Raw genomic sequence first — 12,762 nt, 5'->3', positions numbered from 1 at the left:
GACGTCTATGGAGGGAGGATGGGATGGAATGGGCGCGCCAGACACCCCGGGCGAGAGGACGATGCCACAGGCACGACTTCTCAGAGCTCCGACTTGGAGTACTGCGGGAGGTGCTCATTCATCGGCACGAAGCCGTAGTCGGGTGAATCTGGGCTGGGAGTCAGCACCGTGCTTGCGCGCTCGACGTCCCATGGATGCAACCCTTGCAGGCCGAGGGGGAATAGGGTGCACCCGATGGAATAGTCATCCAAGAAGCAGGACTCACTCACATCGGGTGATATCCGCTTCCCCTGCGCCGTTGCCGTAACCGTCGGCACCGGGGGTGTTCGCAGCGGAGCTGGTTGTACTCAGCGATGAAGCGCTCGTGGAGGGGCGCACGCTGCGGCTGGGCATCGCACCGTACAAGCCCGAGCCGTGGCTGCCGTTCTCGTCGACCGCGTACGCGAAGTCACCCTGCGCAGGGTTGAAAGAGTACGAGGCCTCCACCGAAGGGAGCTGAATCATGCTCCGGACGCGAGGAATCGCACCGCTGGAACCATGGTCGTCGGGAGGATGGGGCGAAGTCGACGGCCGTTGAGACGGGTGCTCGGAGTAGGGGGAGGGGTAAGGCGACATGGCTTGGCTGTGGCGCCTCTCGCGGCGGATGCTGAGTCCGCTACCGTTGGCGTAGGACTTGGACGAAGGCGGCCTGGACGACGACGGGCTCATCGGACGATGGTGACCAGACCCCGGCCTCGAGTAGTCGTGCGAGTAGTGACCGGCGTTGGAGTCCTCGTACGGGGTCGGCAGGGAAGACATGGAAGAGGCCGAATAACCCGAGGTCGGCCTGCTGTCCGGAGAGACGGGACCCGCGCTGTGATGGCCGCGGCCAATGGGTGCATAAGACGAGGACGAGTACGTGTTGATGGCAGACGGTTGTGGCCGCGCTGAGCCCGAGTATCCGTTGCTGCTAGGGTTGAGAAGACTGGAGAGCGAACCAGAGGAATGCGCGTTCGACGCGCTGCTTGGAGAGAAAGACCAGTTGCTCTGCTGGTCGGGGTATTGGTAGGATGACGGGGAAGGCAACATCATAGACTCGCGTCCGGAGCTGGAGTAGGTCATCGAGCTGAAGCCGGAGGATTGGGTATCTTCGGTGGGAGAAACGGGATGGAGGGTATGCGACGATTGGGAGTACAAGCTCCCATGGGAGGAGAGCGAGGGTGCGTCGGAGGGGACATTGAGAGGCGGGAGAGTCGAGCGCGGGTAGCTCGTGCCCCACGGGCCCGCACCAGGCTGGCCGAGCGGGGTGAACGAACCAGGGGCGGAGAACCCTCGCGCGCGGCCACCTTTGTAAGGTGATAAATCACCCGCAGGGATTGAGAGGGGGAGATGGCCCGTACCGATCGCGGAGCGAGGCGGAGGGAGCTGGGCGAGGTCGTTGTCGCGCTTGCGAGGCTTGGGAAGGCGCGGGGGGACGCGACGCTTGAAGTTGGCGACGACGTCGGGGGACGAGTGCCGGTTGAGGGTGGGGTGGGCTAAAGGAATAGACGCCACGATCAGCAACAGCGCCACCGACGCGCGCCGAGGTCAAGACTTACACCAAGTGCTCGCGTCGGGATCCTCGATGGCGGGGTCGACGTTGCGGAGGTTGACCTTGCGCATGAAACCATAGATCTGGGGCGGGGGGTGAGCAGCGCGAACTGGTGGAAGGGGTGCGCGGGGCAGACAATGGAAGCGGTGGACTCACATTAAGCTGGCGCGAGAAGCTCGCGAACCGGGATTGGCGGTAGACAGAGGGCAAGACATGGAGTGCGAGCTGCTCTGGCCGCTCGACGATGATGTGTTCGCCGGCTTGATCCCAGCGGATCATGTGGTGGTTCTCTGGCCGCTCGAGGAGGCTGCAGGGGAGCTGAGTGGGGGCGCGCTCGAAGGAAGGGGGAAGGGACGTACGCGTAAAGCTTCGTGAGGAAGGTGGCCTGGGGCTTAGCGGGCTGCTGCTGGGCGGAGCCATCTTGCTTTTGGGCGACTGCGTTCTCCTGCTTGGGCGACTGGGAGTCGCGCGGGGACGGGTGGGAGCTCGCGTCGGGGGAGTGGGGCTCGGAGAGGGAAGGCTGGGTGGGGAGGAGCTGGGGCGGGTAGACGACGGAGGAGGAGGCGGGGAGGGAGTATGGCTGGTCGGCGCGCGACGGGTAGGACGAGCGCGAGTAGGCAGATTGGGGGAAGAGGTCTGCCGACATGGCGGGGGACTGGCGGGACGAGTGGCAGAGCGGGCAGATGAAGGGGCACGAGGCCTGGAGAGAAGGACTTCTCGTAGAGAAGGGAGGGATGGGAGACAAGGGCAGAGGAAGGCAACACTTTTAGGGCCGAAGGCTCGCGAGTGCAATGGACTCGGTGCGGGCGCAGAAAAGGAAGGCCGCGGAGGGGGTCGCGGGGCAGACTCGGTGGACTTAGAATCCTGCACCGACCGGGCATCATCGCGTCGGGGTGCCCGGGGGCGGGGCGCGTCACACGCCGAATAGAGTTCGAGCAGTGACCGCCGTTCGAGTGACCGTCATTCTGGAAACTGGCGGGCGATGGCTCCAGTCAGAGCGTCTGATCGAACATCGCCGTCTAAATCCGGGCTCGTCCTCGGCACTTTCCTCTCCGCATGCCGTACTAGACTCCATTTCTGCTGACACACCGCCCCGGCCTCTGGCCCCCCAACGCCCGCGCCGTCCCCCGCGAGGCTGCCCACGGCCCGCCGATGCCGGACGGGCCCATCGTGCTCTCCGCCGTCGGCATCTCGGCAGCGCCCGCCCCCGCCATTGGCTGTCGTTCGAGGGTGCTCCCCCAACCTTCACGGGCCGACCCGCGCTAGCCGGAATGGGTGACCGCCTTCCCCGATCACCTGTGTACGCTGCACAGCTTTCGACCCCGCTCGCCAGACCCCACCCCGACGCTGGAGAGCGAGCCTGGCGACCTCTGCGCGACTGCCCGCGACCTCTGCGCGCGACCGGCAACCTGGCCGCACGCGCGTTCTGCGTCCTCGCGAGACTGGACGCCCCTGCGACGTCATTTTTCTTCACGCGTCCGGAAGCCCAGCCGCGGTGCCGCCACCCGCGCGCGGGGTTGCAATCCTGCGCGAAGCAGCTCCCCGCCCGCCCCGCCGCCAGAGCCCCGCGCGCGTGGCCCGCTTCTACGCCACAACGGAGTCGCCTACGCCGCCGCGTGTATCCCTCCCATTCCCCAATCCGGCACGACCCCGCCGTCGCCTGCCCGGTCTGTTATGCTTCCGCCGCCGCGTGACATGCGATCGCCCACGCAGCAGCTGCAGTGGCAGACGTGCACCGTCCACGTCCGTGTGTCTGCGTCGTCCCCTCTCCGTCCGCACCAGCCGTCGGACGATAAGCCGGAGTCGCAAAAATACCACTCCCGATCCTATTGCGATCCGCGTCCATGCGCTCCCTCCCAGCCCAGCGCGCTCCCAATACAGTGCCCGGCACCTGCCATCCACCCCACCCCGCGCACGCGCTCGGTCCCATTTTTCCGCTCGGCGTACGGCGGGCGCGTCGGACTCGCCCGCCGCGCAACACCCTCGTCCTGCACCGCGTCTGCAGATCCCCAAACCAGCCGAACACATCCTCGCCTCCTCGCACCACTGCGTCACACGTCCGTGACGGCTGAGCATCCTCTCCACGCGCGCCCTGCAGCACAGCGCCGGCCTCCTATGCAGTGCGGGCAGGCTGTGGGCAGCAGAAGCTGACGGGGACGATGTGCCCCACCGCGCGCGATGGATGGATGGCTTGGGCACTCACGGCGGTGGCTGATCATCATCATCATCATCATCATCGCCATCCCGCCTCCCCTCTTTCTGTGCCCGGGAACAGACCGTCGCGCGAACATGATGATCATCCACACCCCCGCGCGGTGGGAGAGCGCGGCCGAGGAGGTTCATCCCGGTGCAGGATGCGGGGCCGCGGCCCTCGCACCCTGCAGCTCCTGTCACATCCACTCCTGTCCGCCCGTCACTGTCGCGCCTGTACGTGGGCCGGCAGCCCCCCGCCGCCACCGCGCAGCGTCCCTCGAACGGGGCCCCGGAGATCTGGAGGGCACGCCCTCACGCACAAGACAAGGTTCGGGCACAAAGATCGGGGGGAGCGCGCGCGCGCTCGGACGCGCTGCTTTGAGTTCGATGGCGTCGCGCGAGAGTTCCGTCTGCGGTTTGGAATTTGGAGTTTGGGCACGGACGCGGGGCTGCACAGGACAGCGCTGCGCGTGTACCGTCCCGCACGTCTCCGCCGGCACGATCCTCTCCCCCTCCCCCACCGCCTGCGCGCTCGCGCTCGCGCTCCTCGCACTCCTCGCACCGCCGGACGCCCGATCCCTGAGGGCGTCCGTGGGCGAGCGAACGGAGAGTTCGGTGCGCGAGCGCGAGCGCCGCCGCCTCGTGCTCCCCGTCCTGGCGTGCGCCCTGCGCTATGCTCCCGACGCCGTGCTATGTGCTGCGTGACATAGCCCCTAGGCCGGCGTCTTAACTGGGGCTACAGGAACCCGGTGGCGCACCGACCTTGTCTGCCCCTCCGTCCTTGTCCAGCTCGATCGTGTCCCCCGCCGCGGGATCATCGATCCAGTGTGGGCGCCCACAGACCACATCCTTACGTCCGCAGACAACGGGCCCAAGCGCGCTGCGCCCACACAGACAATTGCGCTCCTGCTTTGTGCTAGCCACAGACAATCGCCCCCCGCGCGACCGTCGCCGTCGCGGCCTCGACCCCGCCCGTTCTCAGAGGACCCCACGAACCGCAGGCGGAGAGCGGACCCGCGGCGCGCAGGAGGGCGGACGGGACGAGCCCCGCGCGCGCGGACGCGCGATTGTGATCGAGGGTGGCATCGGGCCCCAGCCAGGCCTGCAGCCACCCGCACACGCACACCGCTCGTGCAGCTGCAGCCACAGCCGCGCACGCGCACGGGGCCTCGCCGCCTGCCGTTCCGCACCTCGAGCTCCAAATCTACACATACCCGTGCCTCAGGCCGCAGCGCAGGCCCAGGGCCCGACGCCCTCGGCTGTCCGCATATTGCGGCGGCCTCGCGTTCGACCGGGAGTCTCCAGTGGCTCGGAGTGGAGGTACGCATTCTAGTCGGTGGCGGCAGCTTGCCGGGCGTGCTGCAGCTACTGCCCCCGGGCTTCTCGACGGCGGCCGCCCCTGGTGCGCACAAGCCGTCCCTGTCCGTGCGATATCAGCTGCAACGGTAATAACAACAGCGCGGCAGCACCGTGACGCACCCCCGCACGACGTTCAAACGTTCAACGTTCAGTATGGCTCAATATTCGACAACGGATGCCGTACAGCTTGCCGTACAGGGAACCCCGTCCGCGCGGCGGGCCCCGGCGCCTGATCCGCGCACCCGCGACGCGTTACAGTGCGCGAGCGGGCGCCCGGTGCGCGACGATCTCCCGTCCGTCGTGCAGCTGCGAACGCAGGTACCGCGTAGAACCGTTCGAGGGCTTCCGACGTCGTGCGCTGAGATCGAGAAGCGGCGGAGACCATCTCGGCAGCGGGCGACGTCCACACGCACGCACAGTACGTACGGCACAGCGCGCGGGGTCGGCTCGCTGGCAGACGTTCGTGAACTTCGGGGCTTCGTCCGCGGCGCCCGGCCGCGACTCGCGGTGGGCCCTCGGGCTCGCGTCGGGCTCCTCCCCCTCCCCCGTCGCGTTCGTGGTCGCACCGCAATATCGCGCTTCGCCCGCCAACACCGTCCCCCGCCCTGACTGCGCCGCGCGCGCGCCCGCGCAGGTTATTACCGTGTCTTCGCACACGCACGTACGGCACCCACCGCCAGCTAGAAGTGAGGACCCTCGCCCGCGTCGTCCGCCGCCGCCGAGTCCCGACGGCTCGGACGCCGTCTCAAGATCTCAATGGCAAGTGCTCAGTGCTAGCTCTAGCGCGTCCACGGCCGTCGGGGGGCCTATCTCCGCGCCCGGCGGCCCGCCTCTCGCTCAGCGCGCAGGGTCGCGACGCGGGCTCGAATTCGGCACGGGGGACGAAGCGACGACGTCGACGTCGGGCCCAATATTTCGCATGCCGCGAGCCTCGAGTTGAGGGTGGCCGCCCGGGACCCCCGCCCGCACCCTGCATCTGGCCGTGGCACCGCGGGCACCAGGCAGACCGTGCGTGATGCGTGCGCGTGATGGATCCATCGCTCCGCTCGAGCGTCGAGGGTCGCGACGAGGCCGGGGGGGCCAGAGTCCAGACTCGTCTCCCTCCGACGCCGAGCGTGGGTTTGAGTCCGTGTGCGAGTCCGAGGCCTGATCGACCTCGAAAGCTTGATCCCGAGGCCGACGGCCACACGGAGTCCGCCAGTTGACGTCGCGACGTCACCAGAGCGACTCCGGGCAACACATCGACGGCCCGTTCGGGTTCTCCCACGCCCACGGACCACGGTGCTTGGCGTCGGAGGGTGGTCGGACGACGCTCCCGTTCGATTGCGACTCAGCGCGGATGGGGGGCGTCGAGGCTGGCCCAGGGAAATGGCAACGAACGATTACGGGCCCCCGGGCGGCCCGTCGCTGATATTGGTAGTCTATGTCGCGAACCGCACAGAGAGAGAGCGAAAGCGTACGTGAGGGGAATGCGAGGGAGGGTAACCAAGTTGTACAGGGTAAAGTCGGAGTCAGCGGTAGTAGTGCGTTTCGTTATTTACGTGCGGTATCGGTATGGGCTGTGGTGAACGACGAAGTTGACCTGGAACGTTATATGAAGCGAGGGACAAACGAGGGGCCGACGATAGAAGAGCTCCGGTGCCGATGATGGTACAATGATGACTGGTATTTATGAGACTGCATGGGGAGAGGTCACGAAATGAGTGGAGTGGGGAATGAGGGGACGCAGTATAGGACAAGTGAGCAAAGCCAATTACGAATATTGACCAGTGTTCGGACGATTGCCCCAGCATCATCCGTACATGTCATAGTATCCAACAATGACGAGGAAACAACGCAAAGTCTGGGTTTAAGTCGGGCGAACGTCGATGCAACGATGTGCTGCAACCACGAGCCTATCGCCGCCAGCCAGACCATCTCAAATCTGGATGCGGAATATGTTACGAAAGAGGCGGAGAGAAGTTGACAGAGCATTCCGGGATGTGTGGCGGACAGTCAGGACCCAAGAGAGGTCCGAGCCGTGCGGGGTCGGAGGGAGCGCAGCAGGGGAAGATAGGAGGAAGGGAGGTGAATGATGCATGGTTGAGGAAGCTAGGTCGCCGGAGATGCCGGAGAGGGGGCAAGGGATGTGTCTGATCAAGTCGCCGACGACGATCGGTGGCCACCGGCGACTAAACCAGGTCACCCCTATGTTTTCCGGCAGGAGGGCAAGTGCGTGGCGGGCCGAGTGGTGCACCATGCCGTCCTGTGTGCTCGCTCTTGCTCTTCCACCGGTGACCCCCGGTGCGTCCCGCGCCTGAGAAGATTCAGCTCCTAAACGCCCACCGCCACCCGCTGCGCAGGGCTCCGTCTAGCTCTCGCCGTCGTACTGCAGCGTGATACTTGAAAACGCGCTGAATTCGTCCACGACTTGTGACGGAACGGTGTCCAAACCGTCGTCCGTTGGCATACCGGGTGACCCGGGCACGCTTGACCCCGCAACGCCCTTGATCGGCATCTGCCTCTCGAGGTTGAGTGATGTCGACTCGTGCATTTGCCGAAAGTTGACGGCGTCGACCCCATTTGACGCTGTGGGCACAATCTGGAGGGCGAAGACAGGGTGGAGGTAGATAGCGGATCGTTAGCGAAAGTTTATGACGGTGAGACCTCGAATCGAGCATGAAGAGGTAACCAGGTCGCGTGGAGGCCGAGAACCCCTTCCGCCTAAGCGAAAACGCGGTGCTCGACGAAACGGGAGATCCGGGGCCACCTGCGGCACAGTCCACGACAACAGTACAGACGCTGTCAACGAGAGTATGCACATCGTATGCACAAGTGCACGGCATCGCCATATCGCTTGTGCTATCCCGCGTATCTAACGCGAAGAAGATGACAGTAACTCGCAAGAGACCTCGTACTGATCGAGATCGGGAAGAGAGCCAGCGGAGGACCACACCAATTAGGAAATATCAAGCGACCAGAGGCGGAGATCTGTCGCTCGGCCATTTCGTTGGCCCTTGCACGCCGCGGGGGTCTTCATCGCTAGCACGGGATAATGCCACAAAGCATGCCGTCCACATTGGCCCGGCTGCCTCGGCACTCCACTGGATTACCTCGATGCATGTGCGCGTGCTCCGATGCGAATGTCCCAGGTGTGGACGACCCTCATGCCTTATTCGTCGTGGAAAGCGTGACAAGGGTGAAATACTCACCGGTGGCTGCGTGTTCCGCAAGAGACCCCAATTGATTTTGGCGAACCACTTGTGTTGCTTGACCTCCGAGGCGCCGCTCTTGCTGCCCAGACGAGTCCATTCGCGCTTATCGAGGAGACGCGTGACGACATCCTTGCCCGCCCTGAGATCGTCCACGTAATGAGCCATCATGTTGGTGTGGGCGACAAAACCAGAGAGGAACGTGCTCACGGTGACACCTTCGGCGTGTCTCGGAAATGAACTGGAAGGTTCAATATATTATGGAACGTGTCGTTCCTCTCAACACCCTTGAACGGCGTCGTCGCGTACTGTGGGTGTCCCAGGTACGTCAGGGCAAGGACACACCAGGGACATTAAAGAGAGATGGACAGGATACTCACGATCATCTCGTATATGAGGATTCCAAGGGTCCACCAGTCCACCGCAGATGTGTGGCCCGAAGTTTGGATGACTTCGGGTGCGATGTACTCTGAAAAGGAATCAAGGGCCACCGCGTCAGTGCATCGCATTGGTTTCGGATGAACGATTATGAGGCGCACCCTCTGTCCCAACAAAGGAGTTCGTCCGGAAGTCAGCGGTACACGCCCTTGTATCGATCAGCGGTGTCTGGAGGGCGAGACCGGCCACGTTCACGTCGGTTAAGCTCAATGACAGAATTAGGGAAGATTAGTGGCGCACCCCATTCTCCTCCGTGTGCACCATAGCGGGCCGACCGCCGCGCTCATTCGACTGCTTTGCCAGGTCGAAATCCGACAACATTATGTGACCAGATTGGTGTAATAGGATATCTGACCAAGAGGCCCCAGGTCAGCACAGCTCCACGCGCAGACAATGAAAGGGGCACCGCTTCGCGGGAGCGCCACGAAGGGCCGGTACTACCGGTAAACCACGTACTTTCAGGTTTCAAGTCCCGGTAAATGAAGCCCATGAGGTGAAGGTACTCGAGCGCCGCTGTCACCTCTGCGGCATAGAACCGTGCTGCGTCCTCCGAGAGACACTTTCCGGGTCGCGACTGTAATGCGCGGAAGAACTCGCCACCCATGCAGTATTCCATGCAGAAGTAAAGGTAGTTCTCCGATTGGAAGGAGTGGTAGAGCGTGACGATGAACGGATGGTTTGCCGTTGCAAGAATCTCTTGCTCCGTCAAAGCTCGCTTGATCTTTTTCCGCTCGATCATCTCCTTCTTCGAGAGAACTGCACGCCCGGTCAATGCAGCTCGGTGCTAGAGGGGTGATATAATAACGGACCTTTCATGGCGAAGAGCTTGGCACTCTTCTTTTCCCGCACCAAATACACCTTCCCTACATCTCCCCTTCCAAGCATTTTGAGCTTATGGAAGCTACTCGGGCTCACTTCCACCTAACGCAACGCTCATTACAGCGCACGTAAGATGCAGAGGGGAGGCAGAACTCACCGATTTCACCTTGATAGAATGGCTCGAGTATGTCCTCCTGAACGCGATCTTCCCCGGGCCCTCTAACGTCTGCGCATTGGTGACGCGATCCTTGGTCCTGGATACCTGGGTACTGGCTGACCGGGCCTGTCGCGACGGCGCTCCCCGTGAAGACGCCGAAGACAATGTCTCGAGCGAGTTCGTGCCCTGTTCAGACACAGACTCGGGCATCGGTGGGACCGAGTCCCCTGGCGACAGTAGGCCGTTCTTTGTCGTTGTCGTCCCATTTGACCTGCCGAGCGCGAACAGCCCCTTTGCGTTCGGTGCGGACGCGACCCGGCGAATGAAGCGCGACGCGTTCGCGCCGATGGCCTTGGGGGACAGGGGGCCCCCGGACCGCGATGGGGTCGTCGGTGTGGGGGGCATGAAGGACATCTGGGAGGAGTTGGCGGTCTGGGGGCCTTTACGGCCGAGCATGCGCTGCTTGTCGGACCGCTTCTTGAAGCGCGACTTGTCGGTAGAATGCGAGGGCTCTATCTCCGATGATGGCCCATGTTGGAAGTAGTCCGGGGTAGGTGGCGTCTGCTGCACGGTTCGAGAAGGCATCGAGGGGTTGGAGTCGGTGGACAGAGTGTTGGACGAGTTGTAGGAAGACCGTCGATCCGGAGAGGCGAGAGCGGTGGGAATGGAAGACGCGGCAGATGTCAGAGGAGTGAGGGTGCCCGGGGCGGCGTGGAGGACGGTAGTGTCGAGTGTAAGAGCAGCGTTGGACGCCTTCTTCGACTGACTACCAAGTTTGAATAATGACTTCCATGCAGGCGTGGTGGCGGGGGACGTCGGAGAGAGAGGGTGGCCTGTATGCGGGGAATGGTGGGAGATGACGGGGCTGACGTTTTCATTGCTGGGACTGGAGTGGACCATGGCGGAAGGGGCGGGTTCGCACGACACAAGCGAGTGATGGTGATGAAAGGAGGGATAGGCACGGCTTGGACGCGACCTGGGGTCGACCTCCAGAGCAGGGGAGACAGCGAGCGTGGCGGCGAAGATGGGAGAGCAGAGGAGGGTCCAGCGGAGCAGGTTGTCGAGAGTCGCTTGCCAATGGCGGCGCTCGTCTTCGGGCGAGCGTCTCGCGCGTAACGTGCGCGCCGGCGCCACTACGCCGCTGCCAGACTACTCGTTGTAAACGGCGTTCTAGTCGGACTACAATGAGTAAGCATTATTCCCTTTGCGCGCCCTTCCGGCCCCGGCCCGTTCAGTCGCCTCCCGCCCCCTGTCTGGCGGAACGCGCCCTGCCTGGTCCCGCCCCGTCCTCCGCAGCACGCTCCCTCCAGAGCCCGCCAACGAGCTTGCCAGTGCATGAGCGGAGCCGCGGCGACACAAGGTTTAGCCGTTTAAGATCTATGAGACCGCTTGTCGTCCCATCATCCTCCGCGTTCCTGGGCCTCACAATTCAGCGGGACTCGCGAGGGAGGCCCAAGTCCTCCTGAGCACCACATAGCAGTTCTAATTCAACCACACACACCCTTCCCACCACACACAAGACAGACTGTGGACCCCTTGCCCCGGCCCCTGCACAAGTCACCGGGTCCCCAACGCGCACATAGACCGGCCAGCTGATCAAGCCTTCTCAACGGCGTGCTCGTATGTTACGAAGTACTGTACGTGTTCCATTGGCGCCATTCAGCTAGCACCCGTCCACAAGACCGTCTGAGAGTTCTGTCACGCCCACACAGATCTCATTCTTTGCCATGCACGTTTCAATTTACTCTCGCCTGTGCGCGCGGAGATCTTCCAGAGCACCCGACTCCAAAAGATACGAACACCTCTCGGACTCGGAGGGCGAGGACATCGAACCACCGTGGACCCGCTGTCTATTCTGATCCGATGTCCACTTTCATGACCACCCACGCGGTCAAGACTCATATCCGAGCCTCAGCGGCGACCCGTCCAGAGCTCAGGAAAATTTACCACCCACGCACAGACCAGCAGGGGCCGGCGTCCAACACCTACCCAGGAACCCCATCCAGGTTGCTTGACACCCGCCGGCGACGCGCCCCCGCCCCTCCCGGTAGGTTCGCGGCGGGAGCGCGCCCCATGTGTGGAGAGAACAGGGCGCGCCGCGGGTTCCGCACGGGAGAACGGCGATCGCGTCCGGAAGGGCTCGCAGTGAAGGCGAAGGACGAAGGTGCCGCTAAGCCCGCAGCAGCCGCGGCGGACGAAAGTCGCCACAGCGCCACGTTCAAAGCGCGACGACTAGAAGCCACGAAGACGAAGCTCGCGGGGAGGCGGGTCAAGGCGAGACGCTTCCCGCCAGCCGCGCGCGGGTCATCTCCGTCTCCTCGATCAAGGTGCCCGGCGCAGCGCGCCCCCAGCCAGCGCCGACGGGCGGCGGGTGTGGACGCTGGGAGAGCGGCGGTGTGCGTGCGAACGCGGGGTGGATGGGAGAAGGTCCGTCGCCTTTCTGTTGGGTTGGGTGCGCGGCCCCCCGCGCGCGAGCAGACGTGGGCTGATTGCGCGCATCAGGCGACGCGAGCACAGCGGGCACTGTGACAGAGGCTGGCACGCACGGGCGAGACCCCGCCCGCTCGTCTGGGGCGGGGAGGTGATTACGATTGGCATCTGCCTCCGCCATCTAATCTCCAATTGGCCCCGCGCGGGCCATGACGTGATTAATCTGCGCGCAGGCTCGCGGTTCGCCATCGCTATCAAGTGGAGGAGATGGGAGATGGCTCATGCGCCCTCCACAGTGTAACGCGTGAGTATCGCCCGCACTCTCGGGAAATCACAAGACCGCCCCCTTTGATCTGCAGAACTGCTCACGGTGGCCTCAGCTCTTCTCGGATCGCCCCTTCCACCCAAAGCTGGGCAAAGATACACAGGCTCAGAGGCACCCTCATCATGGTCTTCCAGCACACTTCCGCCAACAGCTTCGATCACCGCAAAACACACAGGCGCTGCAACGGATACGAGCCCGCACAGCGCACCGTCGGCGACGGCGACGTCGTGACACAACTTTATGCTGAGGATGCTGCGCGGAGCGTTCTCGACGGTACCTC

The 12,762-nt window shown here is 63.9% G+C and overlaps 2 protein-coding genes across 2 annotated transcripts; both read right to left on the bottom strand.

The window, feature by feature from the left end:
• Positions 1-80: 80 nt before the first annotated feature.
• On the bottom strand, positions 81-2,216 carry BXZ73DRAFT_40606 (HSF-type DNA-binding-domain-containing protein; the record flags this gene model as incomplete). The annotated part of the gene is made up of 5 exons (XM_048018608.1): positions 81-148; positions 270-1,514; positions 1,578-1,653; positions 1,727-1,877; positions 1,930-2,216. The coding sequence occupies 5 exons, from the start codon at positions 2,214-2,216 to the stop codon at positions 81-83; spliced, it is 1,827 nt and encodes a 608-aa protein (XP_047881901.1).
• A 5,256-nt stretch (positions 2,217-7,472) lies between these two features.
• On the bottom strand, positions 7,473-10,132 carry BXZ73DRAFT_40292 (Pkinase-domain-containing protein; the record flags this gene model as incomplete). The annotated part of the gene is made up of 10 exons (XM_048018541.1): positions 7,473-7,703; positions 8,314-8,455; positions 8,524-8,621; positions 8,694-8,782; positions 8,853-8,919; positions 8,992-9,101; positions 9,208-9,507; positions 9,561-9,672; positions 9,728-9,839; positions 9,882-10,132. The coding sequence occupies 10 exons, from the start codon at positions 10,130-10,132 to the stop codon at positions 7,473-7,475; spliced, it is 1,512 nt and encodes a 503-aa protein (XP_047881900.1).
• Positions 10,133-12,762: the final 2,630 nt, after the last annotated feature.

This window comes from Epithele typhae, assembly GCF_022376455.1.
Source record: "Epithele typhae strain CBS 203.58 chromosome Unknown BXZ73scaffold_4, whole genome shotgun sequence".
Classification (NCBI taxonomy): domain Eukaryota; kingdom Fungi; phylum Basidiomycota; class Agaricomycetes; order Polyporales; family Epitheliaceae; genus Epithele; species Epithele typhae.
The sequence above is the reverse complement of the archived record's forward strand: the minus strand, read 5'-3'. Positions and strand labels throughout refer to the sequence as shown.